The following is a 23579-nucleotide window of genomic DNA, read 5'->3' on the forward strand; positions in this document are numbered from 1 at the left end:
ATAGCTACAGTCAATGAGGAGTTTGGCTTTGCTTCAGGCTTGTAAGATGGGAATTTCTTTCTGTTTGAAAATACTATTTTTTAGGGTATGCTGAAACTCCGAAAGGGTTTAAAATGGCCAAAGAGTCTAAGATGAGGTTGCTGGAACTCTCAAACTAAATCTGGACTGGGGGTTTTGAGGTTGTGGCTTGATCATGGAGCAGTGCTTCCTCCTACCCAGGGCTTCCCAGTTGGGTGCTGCTTTGCTGCCCTTATCTTTTACCTGTGTCTGGAAAACCTGGCAGCGAGGTTTTGAAGTGGGTTGTTTGGCAAGTGCAGGCCACACCTCTGCTTCCCACAGCTGGAGCACAGCCTAGTCCTGCCCAAGACTTCAGACTGAGCCTGTTGCGAGCAGCCCTTCGCAGCCGCGTGTCGGGGGACTCTTCGTTCTCTGCGTTTCCCTCTATCGGGTTTTCTGTGGCGACGACGGGACACTTTTCCCATGTTCCATGAGGTGCTGCGGGGCACGATTCCACCCCGAGTCCTGCCTTTTCTGGCAGCTGTGCTTTTCCAAAGGAAGGAGAGGAAAGAGACTGGGTTTTACCACAGGCGGGTAAGACAGCATTCCTCAGCCGATGTGTCCAGCAGTGACTTCTGCTACTGCGCATGTGAAAAGCCAGTCCTCCACTTATGCAGGACCTAATCAAAAAGTTTCTCATTAGGGGAAAGTTTTGGGTGAGAATAATGCTAATGGAGATCTCATTTTTTATTAAATTCAGAATCTCTGTGAGGCAGAGCGGGTCTCTGTTTCCTTGGCTTTTTGGGGAACAGAATTAAGCTGGTGCCAAGTATTTTTTGCGGGGGAGAGTCCAAAATACTGTGCTTTTTATCAGCAGAGATAGAATAATGCTGATGTGTTTTCTTGCAAGATATCCTTGATTACCTTCCCTACCTTTCTGCTTTCTACCTTATCCCACGAAGCTTAATGATCTAAAATAGACAAAGATTAATGATGATGTCACCGCCTGGTCATAAGGCTGAGCAACCACATTGGATAAAGGGGTTTTACTGTGTTTGCCCTTTAACTGGTAATCATTCCGTTGTATAAGATGGTGTGGCCAATAACCTTGGGTTTGAATTACACCAAGTGTTTGTGAAGGAGTCTCTGCCTAGGAGATCTGATCTGTTACCTGATTACCTGTTCTCTCTCCCCCCACCCCCCCCCAGAATCTACAACTTAAAATTGAGGTGACTGTTAAATGTCCTCTCTACAATTCTTCTTGCTGTGTGATAAAAATCGTCTTACTGACTTTTTCTTAAATGTTGTTTAGTAGTTGGGAAATTGGGCTACAAGAGACTCGTGTTAGTCTGATGCGATTGCCATTAACCCGTAAACCACTGAATGTGATATTTCCCCTCAGGTACTCACTATGGAAATAAATAAAAATTCAATATGGCTTAGCTTAGTAGTGCTGGTTGGTAGTGAGAGATTTTGTATTGAGTGAGGCATGGGGCAGCAGGTCATCCTTTTGTCTTTGTAAGTGAATTCAATGTAATCAGATCTCTTTAATTTCTGAAGTTCAGTCTTAGTTTCACACACTAAAGACAAACAACAATAAACAGTGAGCAAGCTCAGTGCTTGCCACTGCTGTTGTGATACTGAGCTGTTAGCACTGTGCAAATCACCTGGCTGATTCTAAACCTAGGCCTCCAAAAGATCATGGTTCTTATGACTGGATCTGTGGTCTCCTCTCACATTTATGGGTACACACTTCTGGGGAAGAAGGGGAAGTGCAAGTGGTGCCTAAGAAAGCTAAGAGTTTGCTTTTGTGTTTAAAAGCAAACTTGTGACACTTCAGCCACAAGGAAGGGAATTACGGGCAGCAGTGTTTACTTGGGAGCAGGAACAAGCTGGGAAGAAAGTGCTCACTTGTTAAACTGGACATTTCTTTGAGCTACCTGGTTTTGCTTGATAGCTGTGAACATGAAGGAAAATATGGCTTAGAAGTTAGATTTTTATTTGCTGTTGACAATGTTTCTGTAATGAAACTGACATGCTTATGGTGAGTCCTCTGCATCCACTGAGAGATGTGGAGTGGATCCTAGCACTTGCATTGCACTCTAAGGGCAGGTATTCTGAGCTATCTGAGGGTAGAGGTTACTGAGATAGCCTATTCTGCAGTTGCTTGCTGCTGCATTAACACCTTCAGTTTAGATGAAAGATACAGTTAGCAGGGTTGAGTATGTGAACATTCAGTCTTGTACCCTCATTTAAAGACCTTGAGGTTTTGGGTTTTTTTTGCCTCAAATGCCCTCTCCTGTGCTCTGGAAAAGGGGTGATTCTGAAATCATTAAACTGCAAAGTAGGAATTGGTTGCTTGCACTGTTGCATGCATTGATATGTTGTCATGTGCACTGGTATAGGCAGATCTGTTATTATTTATTGTTCATTTCCCGTACAGACTTGCCTGCCTTTTCCCTGATGGGTTCAGATAGAGCATATCTGACACTCTCCTGCTTCATTAGTCTGCAAGGTTCACCTTGGAACATGTTATGACCTTGGCTAAAAGAAAATAGGAGAGGCACATAAGAAGGTTCTGGCATGACTGATTGCACAGACTTGGGAGCACAGTGTAATGTCTGTTGTGTTATATGCCCTTACATTTTCCACACCCTGATCATAATTTATCTTCGGCTGTGTAATGACTGACTGCAAATCAAAGGTTGCTAGAGACCTTTGGAAAAGCCTTTCTTTTGAACATGTGGCTATATGTTGACAGATTCCATGTTGTAAAAGAAGGATATGCTATCTTCAGGGTGTTCTCTGTTCTCTCTGCTAATAGTGTCTGAGTTCCAGGCAATAGTCAGGCTACATGAGTGAAGATTGCTGTGACAGCAGTGGGGGTGTGATGTGGCTCATTTCTCAGCAATCTGAAGAGTTGCAGCACCTTTAGGAAGTTGCTGAGATTAATATATGCAATCTTGAATTTCTGTCTGTAGTCCATTGCCCAACTCAATGAGGCAGAAAGGAGGTCAGGCTTTGCCTGAGAAACTAGTATCAGCGACTGAACAAAGCACGGGTGATTAGGAATGATTGAAAAAGAAGAAAAAAATAGAGTCTGAAGGATAAAGCTAATGGTGCAACATCTGATTCCTAGAAGCGAGGGGAAAATGTATATTCAACATGTTGATGTTGCCCTTTAAAAGTGATAGTAGTATAATTGGAGTTTATTTGCACAAATTTAATTTGGCACCTATGTGTGAGGTATCTTGGACAACGCATGTGATTTTTACCCTTTGCTTGTTGGTTAGGGTGGGTGGTACTCAGGACACAGATGTTCAGTGTACTATCTATGTCATGGTTTTATTGTGATGTTCAAATGCTGTTTTGCAAAAGCTGGCAAGTATGCTAAAGTGATAGGGAAAATTCCACAAGTATGTGACTGCTTAACAAATACAGTACACTTCCATTTATCAGATAAAGAATACTGAAAAGAGTTTGACAGTCCAGGGTTCATTTGTTTCCTTGAGATCCTAGCTAGTGATATGTAGGGCCTGTGTTTTTATGTAATGTTTGGCACTCTGCAGCATTTTGTTGTAAGTAAAAATCCTGTTGAATTCGGTTGTAGGTGAATACTGAGTGTATCTGAAATCAAACTCTGGTCTCAAGCCAACCATTTAGAAAATAATGAAAGTGAGGTAGCAACCACTTACAAAAAGCGTTTTGAAATGGGAGTTAAGAATACAAGAAATTCTTAGCTGGCCAGGATTGTGTCATAGCTGATGGAAACGAGGCAGAATCACATTCAGGTCATAAGCTTTAGATAATTATTTCTGTGCAGTCTCAGCACAAAATCCCTTCAAGCTGTTGTTCTCTTGGCTTCTGCTGCCCTCTCCCAGCTTATCCTTCATGATATTCTAGGATTCTCTCAGACTATTGTTCTTTCCTTTTCACGTCTGGGCATCTAGATACTAATATTACTTTCCAAAAATAGCTTCCCGGAAGCTTTCAAGAGCAAGGATTGCATTTTGATCTATGCTGGTAAAGTGGTGTGTACATTTAGAGTGCTGATACCAGCAACAGTCCAGAATGAAAAGGAATTTAAGGTTTGCCTTTTGCTCAAACTGCCAAGAAGTATGTGTTCTTTCAAGAAAGTGGGTTTTTTCTCATTGTAAACAACGTGTGCTTTCTATGTCTTTAGACCATGCTGTTAATATTCTTGCTGTGTCTGTGATTACTCAAGCATGCATGTGCCCTTGGCAAGTAGTCTTAAACTAGCCAAGGAATGATTAAAATTATTTGAGCAGCTTCAATATCTGTGTATCCTTCAGCAGGAATGAATTAGTGAAGCCAAATTAATCTATAATTAGAGGAAACCCTAAATAAGGGACTTATTTTCTAAGGTCTGTGAGGAGTTACCCTAACACATCACTCATGCTGAAAGGGAATTGAATTTCCTTCTATAGTCCTTTAGTCTTCCTCCAGGACACCGAAAGTGCTGCCTAAGTTCCCAGACTAGCTCATGAATAGCTTATTTTAGGCTGGCTGATATGATCCATTTCTCTGGACCGATACTAGTGCAGTTATAGAGCAGGTATTGCAGTTGGGTTACATGCTGAGCTTGCTCTTTTCTTTTCAGTGGGAGAAGCACCCTTACTACAACCTAACAGTGAAAGTTCTCCGAGCCAGAAACATCAAGGGTACAGATCTGTGTAAGTATTACTAAAGATATTATGAAAACAGATGGTTTGTTCAGTATATACCTGGAACATAGGTAGCATTGTTACGGGAGCTTCTTATGTATACATGGTGTACTTCTTTTATGTCTGAACAAAAGTTTCTCTTGTAAAACATTATATATGTATTAATAGTTTGATGTGAGGCCAAGCTACAGATTAACTCTGCTACTTTGCAGAACAATATCAGATAAGTCCTGCTGATGTTTTCCTTCCCTCTCCTTTACGTGTCCTACTATGGCCTGTTCTATGTTCCTTTCTCTGGATTCAGCCCTCCAGTCATGGCAAATTTCACCCTTGCTCCCACTGAACAGTCTTCTTGTGCCTAGAAGTAGCAGTCTTCAGTTCTAGCTTCCAAGTGCTTATTTTCTCAGTTGGATTAGCGCTTTCTTTCATGTGCCTGCTATTTTTTTGTCGTTGAAGCTTTTCAGGAGGTACTTGGTTGACTGATTCAAAGAGAAACAACTTTTTACATGTTCCTGGTTTCAGTAGCATGGTATATATTCCTTTCTTCTTACTCATCTGTGTTGAGTAAACCTCCAGGGCATTTGGATCTTTAAAACTCATTTGAGATTTAATTTCTTCAGATTTAATATAGTAAGGTAGTATGCCTGCCTGAACTTTATGTCTGGATTCCAACACTAAACTACAAGAATACCAAATGACTGTTCAAAGAATGGAAAACCCTCTTGAAAGGTTGAGGGCTAGAATCACACTGTAAAGAGAAGTTCTTTTTATGGCCTTTCTCTTCAGCTGAAGTAACGAATGGTTTCCATACTTGCATTGTTAAGGAGCCTTAACTGGAAGAAGGACAGAATCTGAAACAATCTGCTGTTTTCAGGAAACGGAAACAGAAAGCTCAGCTCTTGGCCAGACTGGAGGAGGGTATAGCAGTGGTGGATATTGTGTACTTGGACTTTTGTAAGGCTTTTGACACTGTCTCCTATAAGATTCTCATAGAGAAGCTGATGAAGTATGGACTGGAGGAGCAGACAGGGAGTTGGATTGAAAACTGTCTGAATGGAAGAGTTCTGACAGTGGTCATCAGCTAGAAGCCAGTAACTGGTGGCATCATCTAAGGGCCAATTCTGAGTCCCCTATTGTTCAATGTCTTCATTAATGATCTGGATGATGGAGCAAAGTGTACCTCAGTTTTGCAGAAAAGGACCTGGGGGGTCTTGTTGGACAGCAAGCTTACCATAAGCTGGCAATGTGCCCCTTCCTGGAAGGAAGGCTAACAGTATCCTGAGTGCATTAGGAGCAGCATTGCCAACAGGACAAGTAAAGTGATCCCCTCTACTCAGTACTCATGCAGCACTGGTGAGGCTGCATCTGGAGCTGGGGTAGGGTGTCTACTCCAGTAGTTCAGGGCTTTCCACTAGTGAGAGGTACTGAAGCTACTGAAGAGAGTCTTGTGAAGGACCAGTAAGGTTGTAAACAGGCTGGAGCATCTCTCATGAGGAAAGGCTGCAGAACAGAAGGCTCAGTGAATCTTGTTGATCAAGTATCTGAAAGGAGGGTGTTAAGAAGATGAAGCCAGACTTTTCAAGTGGTGCCTGGTGACAGAACAAGAGGCAATGGTCTCAATATTGGCAGTAATCTTCTTTTGAAAAGTTGATCTTCCTCTTTTTGAATAGTGGCCTCTTTTATGAAGGGCTTTATGGTTTGGATGAACCAAAAAGATACTTAGGTACCCAGTGTTCAGTTTGCTGCTTTTTAAAGATGTGTATGTCATTAAAGGTTTTTGCTTTACAAGTCCAGCCTTAAATTTGTGCATTTTTATGATGCAATGAGATCTAGAAAATGAGGAACTTATAGGAAAGAGTACATTTGATTGAAGTTGTTCTGATGTCTATCTCTACACTCCCTTCTCTAGTGTCCAAGGCAGACTGCTATGTGGAAGTAAAGCTGCCCACTGCCTCTCCTACCGTCTTCCGAACTCAGGTTGTTGACAACTCTGATAACCCAGAATGGAATGAAACTTTCCAGTATCGAATCCATACAGCTGTCAAGGTAAGAAGTGCACTTTGTGGAGCTGGTTCGTATATCTGCACTTGTGCGCTGCCTTACTTTTGATACTTCATTCAAAACCAAGGGATCTTTATTGCCCTCAAACCCAGTGTTGCTTGTAAGGTGTCAATCATCTTCAGTGGTACAAAAAGCTGCACTATGCATGTCCACTGATAACCACAGAAGTTTGTGACTGCACTCTCATGTAAATTGCAGCTAGAATTTTCCATAAACTGTGATGCAACACAGGAAAAGGGAGGTTATGGCATACCTGGTAGTTCAAGGAAATTCCTTGATAAAGCAAGTTTCTACCTACTTTCACAGAGTAGCTGTTACCTTCTCGTAGTTCTACTTGCCTTACACAGCCAAGTGGCTGAATGAGGATAATGGGAACTAAATTCATAATGGGAACTGAATTCATAATGGGAACTAAATGGGAACTAAAATCACTGCCACTTAGTTCATTCAGTCAAGTTCTGCCTTCACTTCCTCTGATTCAGAAAAGCAAAATTCAACCTATTAGAGACAGTACATCTGTCTGCTCTTTGAGCAGGACCTGATAGAATATTGAACAAAGTCTTCAGATCGTCAGCATTCATTCTCAAAGTAGACACTAAGGAAACTGTGCTTTAAAATACTAGTTTTAGTCTGGCACTATAGCTTTGAATAACATCCTATGCTTTGGAATAAGGTGTTTATTAACGAGAAACTATCCCCCTCACTGGAGTACCTTTCCATAATGGTTGGTGACAAAGGTGGAATGGTGATTGACTTAAATGATAAGAAAATTGCAAACTAAGCTCTGAAGTGTGTAAGCTTTTTCTTCTCCTGTGGGCTCATGAGGTCTCAGTCTAGTTACTGCTGTGAGGCTATGCCAGCACAATTCTAAGTTCAGTCTTGTTTCCTTGAAACCTAGTTGCTACAAGGCCTTTCTTTGGTGCCATATGTACTCACTGTGTCTGTTTCAGTTGGTTTCTTCTGGGCTTACCTGCTCTGAGACAGTGCTGAACAGGGAATGATAGGTCCTTATAACATCCTGGAATGAACCATGCTGAAATCTGTGCCTGAAGCTGGTGGAGGGTACTGCCATGTGCATTCAGCTGGGACCTCTTTCTAGCTGGGAACCTCAGAAAATCTTTTAGCTGAACACTGTCAACTAGGAGCTTTTTGCTTAGCTGTGCTGTAAGCCCTGCTGGAAATAGTAAATGCTCTTCAGGAGTGGAAAAGGGGAAAAGTATTGACTAATGCTTGTAGTGACAGGACAAGGGGGCATGGGGTTTAAACTTAAACAGGGAAAGCTTAGGTTAGATATAAGGAAGAAGTTTTTTACTATGAGGGTGGTGAGGCACTGGAATGGTTTGCCCAAGGAAGCTGTGAATGCTCCATCCTTGGCAGTGTTCAAGGCCAGGTTGGATGGAGTCTTGGGTGACACAAGCTAGTGTGAGATGGCCTTGCTCATGGCAGGGAGTTGGAACTAGGTGATCTTAAGGTCCTTTCCAACCCTAACTATTCTATGATTCCATGATTCTAATGCATAAAACATCTATTGTATGCAGGTGCTCAGGGTTGTGGAAGTGTTTCCATCTTTTCATCTGAGGCTGTTTGGTTCTCTTTGGTTTTAGAATATTCTGGAATTGACACTTTATGATAAGGATGTCCTCATCAGCGATGAGCTTACATCTATTGTCTTCGATATAGCGGGCATGAAGTTGGGTCAGCCCCTGCTGCGCACTTTCAAGTTGAACCCTGAGGTTAGTCCCTGGCTTCTTCCCAAGTCAGCTGTGAATAGCTGCAGCTCATCATTACAGAAATCCTGCAGTACATGCTGATTGAGTTATCTGTGTTGTAGAAACCAGAAGGGGAGAAAGCATCTGGAAGCGATGACTCCTGATGCGTTTATGTTTTGTATGGTTTTACTATTGCCTGAGATGTTTCTAAAATACCTGGTAATTCTTTTGTGTGTGTGTGTGTGTGTGTGTGTGTGTTTCACAGTCCTTGGGATATCCAGCTAAATGAAACTGCTGTCTTTCAGAAGATACTAAAACACCTTTAAAGGGAATTGATTTTTCAGGAGACTATAGTGGCATAAACTGGGCTTAAAATGAAAGGCACCTTCAGTCAGCAGTCATTGTGTGGGCTACAGACTGTCTTATATAGTTGATCATCAATTTGCAGTGAAGAATTTTGTTGCTGCAAATGTTACCTCTATATTTAACAAACACAATGACAAAGAAAAGCTTATATGAGTTATGTTCAGTTACCTTCAACTTCTGCTTCATGTATGTTACATTGGTGCATGAGCTGCTGTCAGTCCTTGCGCACTTGTTTATGGACTTGTGACAAGACAGCTTGGTTTACATAGCTAAAGCCACATCACTGATGTGATCTTTTGTAACTCCCTCAAACACGTTGCTACAATAGGTCTGGAGTAAAGGTGAGCTAATGATGTGTTTTCTGGAGAAACTGGGCTTCAGTGCTGTTTGTGTAGTCAGAAGCAGACTAACTGGTATGTAGTTAGCAGGAAGGTGTTGATCAGTGTCACAAGCACTCTAAATGATTTGTGTTCATAGAAAGAGGCTTAGTAACTCCCTGTTCCCAGTAACTCTACCTTGATTGCCAAATGCTTAAGCCATCTTGGTCAGTAATTATGGAACTGGAAACTTCAGTAAAGAGAATCACCTAAATTGGCTTCTACTTCATTACTTTAAGAGCTGCAGCAGGTGTGGTATCAAGAATTTACTGTAAGCTATGGTAGGGGAAAAGATGGGTAGATCAGTGTCTGTACAAGACAAAGACAGCAATGAGCTAAGAGCAATCTGCTGAAATAAGAAATCAGAGGCAGCACAAAGCCTCACGTAGAAGCTGTTTGCAGAGTTGGTGCTGCAGTGGTACTTAAACCAGAGGACACTTTCTTTTCTTCTCATTAGCAGAGCAATGAATCTGAGATCCAGCTTTCACTGTGTGTACTTGTGTCCTCAAACACAGATGTGTCTGGTCACATAGGGTATGGCTGGGAGGAGAGGAATCTTTAAAGAACAACAGCAAAACACATAAATTTTAACCTTCCAAAATTTAACTGGAGCTTTTGTCAAAGCAATGAAAATAGTTACTATAGTTTTTTATGGGAAGAAAGCTTAATCTATTGGAAAAACTTCTCATACTTGTATTCAAAATCAAGGGTCACCTGTATTCAACTTTTATTTTCAAAGGCTAATGAAGAGCTGGATGTAGAGTTTTACTTGGAGAAATGGTGAGTCTTACCTGAAGAGCTGAATGAACTCATGCTCCTCAGATTTCTTGTTTTAGTTGCCCTTTTTCTGCAGGGACAGTCTTGCTTATAAAAAGGCTAATGCTTCACAGTTCTCTGTGGTGTTTGAGTTGATTCACCAATGGCTGGTCACAAATATCCTTAAAGATCCAGTTGCCCAAATTTTTGGAGTATCAACAAAGAAATAAAATTTTGCTGGACATCATGGGAATGACAGCACTGCAAAGGAAATTAAGATTTTATGGATGGGTTACTTAGGAGTGGAAAGCTTTCACAGTTAACCTTGCAGTGTAAACAAATGAATACTTTATCTTTCTGATAGTCTATCTAAGCTCAGCTGTTCTGTAGGTTATCCAGATAACTGAGGTGTGGAGACTTCATAGCACATGCTTATAGTTGCAGACAAATTTTCTTCAGTATTTTCCCCTTATTGTTCTGTCTAGGGAAATATTCTTGTTACTGGTCTCACACTCTGAGGGCCTTTCTTCCCCGTGCTTATCCTGGCATTTAGTTTGTGAAGTAGGATGAAACAAATTTTAAACAATCCTAATACACATTAAATCTCTTCCTTTCACAGCTCAGATGCCCCTACAAAGGTACTGACCAACGGAGTCCTTGTGGTGAGTACCTGGAAGTCAATTACATGTACGTTGGGATTGACTCCTTCAGAAAGTTTTCAGTAGTGAGAGGACAAGAATTGCTGAAATTTCTACTCCTGCTTCCAAATTGTTCCTTTTCTCTCCAGCTTCTGCCTCTCTGGCAGGTTCTGAAGAGGTACTCAAACATGCATTAAAAAAGGTAAACCAACAGGAAAACCCCAGGTGTTGAGACCTTGTAGCTGTGAAGAGCTGGTTGCAAAACACCACAGTTACTGGAATGGGAATGGTGATTGTGATTTTGGAACAAGAGCAAATAATGAAAGAATCATAGAATAGTTAGGGTTGGAAAGGACCTTAAGATCATCTAGTTCCAAACACCCCTGCCATGGGCAGGGACACCTCACACTAAACCATGTCACCCAAGGCCTCATCCAACCTGGCCTTGAACACCACCAGGGATGGAGCATTCACAACCTCCCTGGGCAACCCATTCCAGTGCCTCACCACCTTCTCAGTAAAGAATTTCTTCCTTATATCCAATCTAAACTTCCCCTGTTTAAGTTTGAACCCGTTACCCCTTGTCGTATCACTACAGTCCCTCCCCAGCATCCCTATAGCCCCCCTTCAGATACTGGAAGGCTGCTATGAGGTCCCCACGCAGCCTTCTCTTCTCCAGGCTGAACAGCCCCAACTTTCTCAGCCTGTCTTCATACGGGAGGTGCTCCAGTCCCCTGATCATCCTCGTGGCCTCCTCTGGACTTGTTCCAACAGTTCCATGTCCTTTTTATGTTGAGGACACCAGAACTGCACACAATGCTCCAAGTGAGGTCTCACGAGAGCAGAGTAGAGGGGCAGGATCACCTCCTTCGACCTGCTGGTCACGCTCCTCTTGATGCAGCCCAGGATACGGTTGGCTTTCTGGGCTGCGAGCGCACACTGCAGCCGGCTCATGTTCATTTTCTCATTGACCAACACCCCCAAGTCCTTCTCCGCAGGGCTGCTCTGAATCTCTTCTCTGCCCGACCTGTAGCTGGGCCTGGGATTGCTCCAACAAAAACAAAAGAAAACTTGTTCTTTATTTGAAAGATCAAAATAACCCTCAGTGTGTTTTTGGCAGCTGTACGCCTACATCTGGTATAGTAGGTGGATTAAGCTTCAACAAAGAATTGAACTAAAATGTCATAATTGGAGTTAGTTTCTTCTTTTCATAGGTTCATCCTTGCTTGTCTCTGCAAGGCACTGTCAACAAAGAGGAAGAACAGCAAGGTAAGGCTACCTGCAGGGTTTGTCAGATCTACTTTTCAGCATATTTATTCCTTGGGCAAGAGGGAGACTTGATTGTTTATTTATACACTGCATTTTTATTTGCTGACTACAAAACTTATTTCTTAAGTAAATCTTGCCTTTATTTTTGATACTAAATGATGCTGGGTCACTTCCAGTGTGTACCAGGCAGGAGAGTTTTTTGCTTGTATTTTTATAGTCTCAGCTGCACTTAACATGTATCTGATTCTCAACATTTATTTAAATGTCTCTTGGAGTCTAAACTTCTTATTCTAATGCACAGGGAGCTGTGAGGTCAAGGTGTCTGTTCCAGGGGCGTATCAGAAGCATTTGCGTGTTCCTCTGGGACCAGACAATGAAGATTATGGAACCTCATTTGTCTTTCATATGGATAAAGAAATTTGTCTGGACCTGCAAGTAGAACTGGAGCAAACCATATCTGTCCTACAGGTAAGCATCTGTGCTGACTGCTACAAAGTTCACAGGCCACTTCTGAATGAATCCAGCCTAAACCCAGTGCCTTTTGTTCCATGAAAATGTCATTAACCATAAATTGGACAGCCTTAATTGGATCATAAGAAGGCCGGGGGCTTCTTCAGATGTTCAGGGATGTTGGTATACTGTATAGGTACCTGTGGATATCAAAAGTGTGCATTGGAAGCAAGTTTCCTGTGGAATACTGTATGTATGTGGTGCTACAGACCATCTATTCTGAAGGTTACTAATCACTTCCAGATGTGCCTTTTTGTTCTAACTTAACTCATTGATGTTGTAACTGCTCAGATCAGAAATTTCTAGGCTGAAGGAATGTGTGTTTTTTTCTGTCTATGCACTAGGAATGTAAGGGCAGAGATATTTTTTTTTTCACTATCGCTGCTTTTTACCCACTACTGTTTTTTATTTAAAAAATGAATAAAAATGTCAGACTTTGCATTGGATGTTTGATGTTGGGTAAAGAAGTGAACTCATCTTAGAAGCATTCCCTCCCCAACACTTAAAAATCTGTTCGGATTTGGGATTTACAAAAATCTGAATCTGCACATGCTTGCTACATGAACACAGCTTTACCTTCACTGTTGAGATACTCTGTAGCAGAGGACTTGTCACTTGCAAAGATTTCTTTAGCTTTGTCTGTCACTTCAGTTTCTACGTGAATCCATGTGTGTATCTCATAGGAGCAACTGAATATTCATTGTGATGACTGCTTCCAGTATGGCCTGTGAGATTTTTTGCTTGTAACAGACAACTATATTAAACAAACCAAACCACCACCAACAAAAAGAAGGATTTGAGTGACAGAAATAATCCCAGTAAAGATCTGCAAGAAGGGAGCAGGATGATCTTGAAAAGTCTTAGACTTTTGGGAAAGGTTTAGTTATAATGATTTTAAAGATTATTTGCTGTTTTAACATATGAAGTACAGGTCTTCAATTTTTATCTGGAGAGCTCAAATATAACATTTTGGTTTTTAATAGGATGGTATGAACGATATTGAAAAGCATACTACAGTTCTGGGAGTGGGGACTGTACCAGTTAATTCCCTTCCTATTGGACAAAAAGTTGATAGAACCGTTTCTCTGGGAGAGGTAATGTCAACATTTTAAAACTGTTTTAACATGCTTGGGATAACTTTTCCCTCCTTTGCCTGCAGGCATTTGAAAAGTTAAGCTTCACATGATTATTAGGAATGCTGTTTCCTTGGATATCTAAAATGAAACACTGAGATTACTCAGTGCAATTCTTCTAAAAATGTTTTCATGATTGGGTCTTGCAGAGTAAGTGATGAAGAGAGTTCAGTGCTTTCCAAAGCAAAAAGCCTGTTAGGGTGTGAAAGAAAAATATTGAGGAAAATCTCAAGGAGTGTGCAGAAGAAATAATTTTTTTCACCCTGCTCTTTTACTTTCTGTGAAGACCATTGACTATGTCTGAAATAGGTGCAGCAGGAAGTGTTCTAGAGATGTAGTTTTGTGGGTGAAACTGCTGTTTTGGTTAGTATCAAGTGACCCTTCTGATGTCATAACCCCTAGTTAGTAATTCTGTCTATGTAGTTACTGTCAATTACAAGATGCGTTCTCTCTTTTCACAGGGACAAAGTTTGAATATGAGTTTTAAAGCTGAAGAGAGGTGAGTGGGAACCTCAAAGACTTCTAAAAACAAGGGAAGGGCTTTATTCTCATAGTGAAGAAGCAGAGTAATTCTCCCACTATTCTGAGGAGTTCTGTTGCCTGCATTGTTCTCTCGGGATAGATTCAGGAAAAATACATGGTTATTTTTCTTCTGAAGGCTGTGGCTTTTCACTGGGCAGATGTCAACTGGATTGGTGTCAACATTGCTGAAATATGAACAAATTTTGTGTTCCTAATGTAGAACAGCTACTGGTGTAAGTATTGAGTAGCTTTATTAGGTACAGATTGTTTTGAGAGTATGTGCAGTGCTGTAGGAAAGGACATCTCAGTGTGTAAAGAGTTTGAACTATGAAATAGAGGAAGTTAGAAGAATAAGGCACAAAACTGAGCAGTTGGCTAGTAAGTTGACAGGGTCATTTGGTACTTAGTCATTAACTGAAGATCCTGCTTCCCTCTTACATACTCATAGCATGTTTATTGGCATTCAGTTGTCCCTTTCTGCCTCTGAAGTTCAGAAACTCTAATCTCTCTTCCTCTCATTTCTCCATTCATGTCATTACAGTGATCTCAGTTGTGCTTCATACAATCTTCTTCACCCACTGAGAATCTTTTCTTTCTTTGTGAAGTTCCTTGAAGCTTAATTGGAATACTATATGACACAAACTTTGCATTTCAACATTAAGGGAGAAATACAACAGGATGAAGTTTCATTTTTAAATCTAAAATCTGGTGTTACAAAATAGCTGGTGTACACTGAAATTTGCATGAAGACTTGGATCCAGTGTTTCAGATCAGCACCTAGATTGTGTGTTCATGGAAATTGTTTTTCCCTGGTAATCACAAATGCTCCAAGGGGAGTTTTTTTGTCTTTGTTTCTACTTCAGCAGTTGGGATCTTGATATACGCCTGGGTTTTGACCTCTGTGAAGAGGAGAGAGAATTTTTGGAAAAAAGAAAGAAAATAGTTTCTGAAGCACTGAGGAAGACTCTTCACTTAAAAGAATCCCCTTCAAAAGATGAGGTATTAGTTGCTCATTTGAGGACACTGTTACATCGGGTTAGCCTGACACCTTGCTCTGTGGTTTTTTTGGGTGCTCTTGTAAGGATGATTGCCTTTTTCGTTCTTATGTGTATATTGTATGGCATGCGAGTAAATGTGTAGTAACAGATATATGTAACAATTTCAGTAAGTGACTGTCCCTGAGATGACACTGATATGGTTTATATTTTTATCACAGTATCATGGTATGCTAGAGATTGGAAGGGACCTCAAAAGATCATCTAGTCCAATCCCCCTGCCGGAGCAGGAACACCTAGATGAGGTTGTACAGGAATGTGCCCAGGTGGGTTTTGAATGTCTCCAGAGAAGGAGACTCCACAACCTCCCTGGGCAGCCTGTTCCAGTGTTCCGTCACCCTCACTGAGAAGAAGTTTCTTCTCAAGTTTAAGTGGAACCTCTTGTGTTCCAGTTTGACCCCATTACCCCTTGTCCTATCATTGTTTGCCACTGTTGTATTTCGATTACAAAATAGAGAAAGGAGCTCTGAAATGACTTGAAATATAAATAGGAATAGATATTTTTTTTCTCTTATTTTTGTAAGAGTGAGACTTACATGGGATTATTTCTGTTATTTGTTGGCAATTCAAAAGTCTGTGATTGTGACTACTGTCTGCAGGTTCCAGTTGTAGCGGTGGTGGGATCTGGAGGTGGCATGAGAGCACTGACATCGTTCTATGGCAGTCTTGCTGGGCTTCAGCAGCTGGGCCTTTTGGATGCTGCAACATATCTGTGTGGGATTTCTGGCTCCACTTGGTATGTGTTGATTCCAGAAACTTATAAGTGAATATGGTAGTATTGATGCAAAATAAGGCCAAAATTGCATTTGTGCCATCCATAAACAGAGAACACAGTCAAATATTTTATTAGTTCTCACCTGCATGCTGCAACATATCTGTGTGGGGTTTCTGGCTCCACTTGGTATGTGTTGATTCCAGAAACTTGTAAGTGAATATGGTAGTATTGATGCAAAATAAGGCCAAAATTGCATTTGTGCCATCCATAAACAGAGAACACAGTCAAATATTTTATTAGTTCTCACCTGTGAGTTCTAACAGGGATCCTAAAGAGTCTAAGAGATTCATTATCAGTCCTAACCCATACAGCTACTGACTGAATTTATGAATCTGCTGCTTTTGTAAGCCTGGAAGTTGAGTATTAAAATGTATTGCCTAAATAAAACTGCTGTGTGTTACCTTGGAGCTCTGACTTCAAAAATTTTCTGCGTTTCCCTGCTCTCTCCATCTTCCCTTTCCCTTTCCATTCTTTCCTCCTTCTCACAAGATAGCTGAGGTGATGCAAATCACTGGAAGCATGTCCACATAGACCACTGTGTCACCACCTTCCAAAATGTTGTATGTGGCTGAACAGAGGAATAGCACTGGCTTGCCTTTGGTGGATTGGAGAAATGTGCTGCAGAGTTAGACATGGCTAGAATTTTTCACTAGCTCAGTTCCTGGGTTTTGAGATGAAATCGTCCCTCATAATAAGCACACATTGTTTTCATGAAGTGATTTAACTGAGGAGTTGTGCAACCTGATAGTATAATCCTCCCTTCCAGAGCTTTGTGTGTTAAATTAACTCCTGTGCACTTAGCATTCTTCCACTAACTTTGTGATTTGGCCTGCCCCTTTTGGTAAGGAGACACACTTTCAAACAAATGTAGGCATCGGATATGTGGATAGCCAATAGTCCAAACTAGTTTCTCCTTTAATTAGACCTGTGTTCTGTTGCTGTATGTAGTAGTACCCTTGCTATCAACCAGTCTCTCAGGCTTGTTAGAGCCTGGATTTAACTCACATTCGTGAACTGGTTCATGTGTGCTAGCATATGATGCTCGGAATATCCTATAAAGGTAGGTAAGCAATCAGGATGAAGTTGTTCTGAAGATGTCAGGGTTTTTAGCAGCTTTTAGAATTCCAAGATCCATTATTATAGTCTCGTCTTTTTTAATGATGTTTTATCTTTTAGCTAGACTTCCTCATCTTTTTGTTCAATCACTGCAGCGCTAATTATAACTAGCTAAAACTGTTGTTTACATTAGGATCATTATTACTGATGGCATTAATATAAGCATTTTCAGGTGTTTATCGACACTGTATCAAGACCCTGAATGGTCGCAGAAAGACCTTCAAGATGCAATCAGGAGAGCCCGGGCTACGGTGTCCAGCAGCAAAGCAGGGGCATTTTCCCCAGAACGACTGAAATACTATTTCCAGGAGCTGAAAGCAATGGAGATCAGTGGACGGAAAGTTTCCTTTACAGATTTGTGGGGTCTTATTGTGGAATATTTCCTACAACAGAAGGTAAAAGAGTTCAGGCTTGGATATGTATTGCTGTTTATTTTCCAGGAGGCCTGATCATAGAAGGCCACCAAATTTGTCAGGCACAGTTTGCCCTTAGTGAAGCTATGTAAGCAACAGCTTCAAATTAATCAAAGTATGGGTACAGAATTTATCTAACTAAAGTCTGCTTCTCCGTCCTTGCTTGTGACCAGGAAGATCCATCAAAGCTCTCTGATCAGCAAGAAGCAGTGAAATGGGCCCAGAACCCCTATCCTATCTATGCAGCTGTCAATGTGAGACCCAATATTAGCAGTGGTGACTTCGCAGGTATGAATATGATAATGGTAAATTTATTTCTATTGGCTAATATCCATAAATTCCTTTCACCTATCCAGTTCCTTGGCTAGTGAGTAGCTGGCAACAGGAAATGTGCCTCAAGCAGAGTTGGTAGTGCAAGAGGCAACAGGATTCTGCTTGGTAGAGTGTTACCCTCCTGATCACAAATGTCTTCATTGTGGCTTTAACAGAGAAATGAGATTCTGGCCGCTCCAGCCATGTTTGCCTAGACACTGCCAGAAATTTTCAGGAGCTGAGAGTGGAGATTCTTAAAATACACAAGTCTGTGTCTGAATCAATGAATTGAAGTAATTAGGTGACCTACTTTCTTTTATAGTCTCAGATAATCAGTTTGTGTAGGTTTCATGTAAAATGATGGATTCGCCACCTTGTACCATGCATCATTAAAATTGTGGTATTTAGCAGCCTGCATTCTTACTGGTTATACAATTATGCTAAAAAATGAAGGTGAGTTCTGTTCCAGGTCACTTGAAACTTTAAATATGATGCAACAAGTAAGGATAGATATAATGAGACAGGAATACAAACACTTGTGTTCATCTGTGTACCATTGTGGGACTTTTTTGTTTTGTTCTGGAGGAGTCTGTGTTATGACAATGAATTTGATTTGTAAGTATTTGTGGAAAGCTTTCAAGCATGAGGGGACACTTTGATAAGCAGACAATGAAGTTTGACACAGTGGGTCAATTGAGTTTTCAAGGCAGTATTGTAATAATTTCTGAGAGATGACAAATAGTTTGAAGAAAGGCTAAGGAAAGTGAAGTAGCTTCCATTTGTAATGGAATAGGGAGTGATCAGAATGGTTTGAAGTGGAAGTAAAATAGGTTATTTCTGCAATAACAAAGTCAGGATGGAGCAAGATGCAACATCCTTCCACCCCCTGAAGCCAGAAAGAAAGGAGGTTGTATTTAGTCAGTAATAGCTTGTACAAGAGTGTTTATTAATCCTGTGTAAGATAGAGTTTCACTGAGAGGGGTGGCAGGGAAATCCATAGTGAAGGTGAAAAGTGGAGGGAAACTCCTTTCTGTCTGTCTTCTCTGAACAGAAATCAAATTAGTATTTTTACCTATGTTTACTCTGAGATGAGTAAATACCTGGTTGGCTTGTTCTTAGAATGGTGTGAGTTCACTCCCTATGAAGTTGGGTTTCGCAAATATGGAGCTTTTGTCCGAACAGAGGACTTTGACAGTGAGTTCTTCATGGGACGGCTCATCCAAAAACATCCAGAACCTAGGATTTGCTTTCTACAAGGTATGGTCTTACAGTAACGAATAAAATGGGGAAATGGAAAGGAGCTACTCTGCTTTTGGCAGTCATCAACTTAAACCCATGCATTTTCATCTCCAAAGGTTTAGGTGTAGGTTCGTAGTTTTACAGCCTGATGTCCTGAGTCTGCAAGATGATTCCATGATGAGCTGCCTGTCAAAAACTTCTACTTTAGATCTGATTTTCTTGCCATCTTTACCTTGCTGATAGAAGAGCTTTTCTCTTGGTGAAATTTTTGCATTATACTTTTACATCAGAATTTGTCACATGATTAACTCAAAGGTTTAAACTCAAACATCACCTCTTTGAACAGTGGGGGTCAAATGAGAAGCCTCTCACATACAGATGGCAGGCAGATTACAGGCCTTTTGATTACACTGTGAAAAGCGTTCTGAATATTAAATTCTTCTACATTTCTCCTGCAGGAATGTGGGGCAGTGCCTTTGCTGCAAGCCTAGATGATATCTGCCTGAAGGTGGTTGGTATAGGACTGGGCTTTCTAGATTCTTTCAAAGATGTTATCAAAGTTGTAGGTAAGAACATACATTAAAATAGTAGGGTTTTTCAACAGATTCCTAGTTTTAGAATGATCATACAAATAATATGACTCAAAAACGTGCTCCGTGTAGTTTTCAAGATTAGTGTAAAGGATGGTTTTGGGCAAACCTCCTGTGCATCCTTCCTTTTCACATTTAGCAAAGACAGTAGTTACAGTATACTTTCTCTTCCTCCTTTTTTGATTTTTGTATCTGACTTCGACTGTAAGTTTGGGCTAGTTCTGGAAGCCGTCTTAAGCACAATCATGAGAAAAGGAAGACTAGAGGCCAGACTGCTAAGCAGGAGGTGGAAAATAGGTTTTCAGTTCCCTCCTTGGCCTGATTTTTGTAATCTTGGTTAAGATGGTTGTACGTTCATGCGTTGTTCTCCGTATGTACAATGCTTCCCTAGCAGTGAAAAGGAAGTTTATTAAAAGCCAAGAGTTGCTCAGGTGCATGTTATAGCCTTATAGTAGGTAGTAAGGGGAGAAGTTTTTTCTTCTCTGCTTTTGCAGCTCTAGTTTTTTTTCCCCCCACATTTTTGTTGTTGCTACTATAAAAGCTACTGTGGGTATATGGCTGTTGTCTTACGAGACAGAAGTGGGTGTCACTTGGTAACAAGGGTTTCTTTGTGGGGGTTTGAAATTAGCCTGAGCAATGAGTTATGAGTAATCCTATTCCCTTTAAACAGGGAAGGTAAATTATTCATCTATAGGATACGCAGCTCATTTAAATTTCATTACAATACTCTTATTAGAGGACAAATTCAGCCTTAGGACACCTAGTTAAACATTGTAGAGAAAAGTCTGATTGAAATGTTGGAGCTGGGAAAGTATTTTGTACGTGTTCTGCATCCTTCTGTGGCTTCTGCAGATGACTGCCGAAGATTCCATTTCCGTGATCCAGCACGACTGAAGACTCGCTTGGTTATACCTGGGGGCCCCTTGTTACAAATCTTAGAGGATTTCTTCAAGTCCCGGTTCACATGTGGAGAAACCTTCAACTTCATGCAGGGATTGTATCTTCATAAAGATTATGTTAACGTCAAGAAATTTGTGGCTTGGAGAGGTAAACGAGTCTGCATGTATCTGGGATATAACATAGTGTGTTATGATTCTGGAACAATTGATGTTACAGAACATAAGTGAGCTTTGTTCCACTAAAGTCAGGGAATTTACCTTTTCTTACACTGTAGCAAAGAATTTGATCCACTATGTGTGTTCTCTTATATAAGGCAAGCTCATCATCAGACTTTACAGGTTGGACTCAAATGAACATACATGTAGGAATGTCTTTTTTTTCTTCTTACAGCCCCAGCATAAACTTTGTTTGTTGCTTATACCTAGAGGTGTGTAATGAATCATTATAGTTACTTGTGTTACTTGGAGTGTCTTCCAGGCACTCATCTGGATGCATTTCCGAACCAGCTGACCCCAATGGAAGACAGCTTGTATTTAGTAGATGGTGGCTTTTCTATCAACTCTCCCTTTCCTTTGGTACTTCAGCCAGAGAGGGAAGTGGATGTTATCTTATCATTCAATTATTCCTGGGAAGCTCCGTTTGAGGTGAGAGATGTAGCTGAGCATTATTACATGAAAATGAAGGCACAGAATCATATTCACAATGGCAGCAGATGAGCTGATGCTGAATACAAATAGTAATGAAAGAATGTATTAAAATAAATCTATGCTTTTGACTGTGAAAGTCATGAGGAGATGGAAAGTGACAACTGTAGTAAGATTCAAAACTTTTCAGAAGCCTAAATAAATTGTTACCTAAAATAGAGAGTATTTGTTTAGCTCATATAATCCTTGTTACTTAGATGTATACTTCTAATGGAAAAGTGGCTATTGTTGATTTTCTTCATGCAAACAAATTATTTCCCGTATGGACAAGTGTTTAAGTGCAGAAAAGTCAAGGTGAGTATATTCAGAGTAAAAAAACAGAAAAAGCTTCGTTTGAAAACTGCTCATGTTTGATAGCAGTTCTCAGTTCTGTTCATTATTTTATTTATTTGAATCAGAAGTCTCTCTTCCTTTGGAGATTGCTGGTATTATATCAAAATCATTTTAATTCTTTGACAACAGGTTTTAGAATTGACTCAGAAATACTGTGAGGAGCGGGAAATTCCTTTTCCAAAAATCAAATGGAGTGAAGAAGATGAAAAGCAGCCAAAGGAGTGTTACATGTTTGTGGATGATGATAATCCGAAGGCTCCAATTGTGCTCCATTTCCCACTGGTGAATGACACCTTCCAGAAATACAAAGCTCCAGGTAAGGGAGCTGTATATTAAAGAGTTTTTTTACAGTCGTTTGGGCGCACTGATGGGGAGAATTCAGTGGGCTCAGTGTCTCTCCTTTCTTTCTTGTTAGTATTACCCTATAATTGCTAAATTATTGCTTTAAGGCAGAATCACCCAGTGCTGGGCTTGATTATGGCTCAAGACTACTGTTCCTGTAATAGCAGCAAACAAAAGTGTTTTTAGCAATTTACTTTCATGTTCATCTTTCAAGACTGGTATTTAAATTTAAGTGGCAGGATGCTAAAAACAGGAGTTACCATATTTTAAAGGGTATATACTATCCTCCACAGGTCACTCATAAACTCACAGTGTTTAATGTCTTTTATTTAGTGTAGAGTGGCACTTCCAGGAAGAATTGAGTTTTGTATTTCCTGTTTTGAGTGTGATATTCATGAATGCACTAAACAATTTATCACAATGAAAATATATTTTAGTCATGTATTTTGTAGTCTGGTTGAAGTAGAAAGTGTCATAATACTTTATCTTCAGATTCCAAGCGTTTTGGATCCTGAAGGAACAGGGCTCTCTGAGGAGCTTTGGGAAAAAAGTTAAGGTTCACCAGAGTTATCTGTGCTAGTCTCCTTGCAGAATCCAAGTAAAATGAGTCTACCACTGCTGGCTTTTTTTGGGTTTGTTTTTTTGGTTTGTTTTTGTGGTTTCTTTTGTTTGTCTGGGGTTTTTTGTGTGTGGTTTCTTTGTTTATTTATTTATTTGTTTATTTATTTTCTTGCTGCAGGAGTTGAGCGTGAGTCAGAAGAAGAGAAATCCTTTGGTGACTTCGTTATTGAGTCAAAAGATTCTCCTTACCGTACACTAAATTTCACCTTTGAGCCACATCATTTCAACAGGTTAGTGGAAGTGAATCGCTACAATGTTCTGAACAGCAAGGACACTCTCTTTAAAGCCCTAAACTTGGCTCTGCAAAGGAGGAAGTTGAAGTACGTCATCAATACATCAAATACGTGAGCAGCTTCCATAGCTGAGGATACAGACGGCCTGCAGTGTATGAAAGCTGTGTGGTTCAAGATGGAATACGGAAAACTAATAGCTGGAAACTGTCTTCTTGTGAATGGAGAAGCACACGCGACACTGAAAATTCATTCCAGATAACAGATGCTCCTATGAAAATCTGAAGGGATGTACAATACAATGTGGATGTTGCTTTGTTGTGTGGAGAAGAGCAGGGAATTGCCTAGACCAGTACCTCATCTTACGGTGCCTTAAGTCAGATGACTGGAGAGGTCTATTCAGATGGTTTAAGCAAACGAAGAATGATCTTCCAAACTCCACTGAGTGGAGCACCTCTTTCTGTCAAAGGTGTGTGGCAGTGTTTAAGGAAACACTGATTTCTTCTGTATCTTTATCTCACTTGTTCTTTCCGCCTTCATGAATGTTTACAATTTACATCATCTGGCAAGAACTCTACAGATTGTATCTACACACTGAGAGATGAAATGTGTCTTTTTGCTTCCAACCTGCTACTGGCTGATGCCCACATACTTTCAAGACTGCACAATCATTAGCTGCTTTCCATTTTTGCTATTCATGCTTTCAAAGAGCTCTGTGGTATTTCCTTTATACCTTTCTCAAGGATTACAATGGTTTTTAGACTCCCAGAAGTTCAGTATAGAGTACCTTACTTCAGTAACTGTTTGTTTTGAGGAAATAATAGTTCCCTTTTATGTATTTAACAATTAAAGACACATCGTGGGATTGTGTTGCTTCTTCCTGCAGTTTGATCATCACATTTAATGAAACTTGATGTCTCATCTTT

The 23579-nt window shown here is 40.5% G+C and overlaps 1 protein-coding gene across 1 annotated transcript; it reads left to right on the forward strand.

The window, feature by feature from the left end:
- Positions 1-480: 480 nt before the first annotated feature.
- Positions 481-23579, forward strand: PLA2G4F (phospholipase A2 group IVF; the record flags this gene model as incomplete). The annotated part of the gene is made up of 20 exons (XM_080618719.1): positions 481-591; positions 4619-4691; positions 6592-6728; positions 8348-8476; positions 9935-9975; positions 10571-10613; positions 11804-11858; positions 12160-12326; positions 13352-13462; positions 13963-14000; positions 14887-15022; positions 15678-15814; positions 17142-17364; positions 17556-17670; positions 18814-18951; positions 19392-19499; positions 20376-20570; positions 20901-21067; positions 21590-21776; positions 22542-23579. The coding sequence occupies 20 exons, from the start codon at positions 481-483 to the stop codon at positions 22769-22771; spliced, it is 2541 nt and encodes an 846-aa protein (XP_080474845.1). The 3' UTR covers positions 22772-23579.

Source organism: Psittacula echo, assembly GCF_963264785.1.
Source record: "Psittacula echo genome assembly, chromosome: 5".
NCBI classification, from domain to species: Eukaryota; Metazoa; Chordata; class Aves; order Psittaciformes; family Psittacidae; genus Psittacula; species Psittacula echo.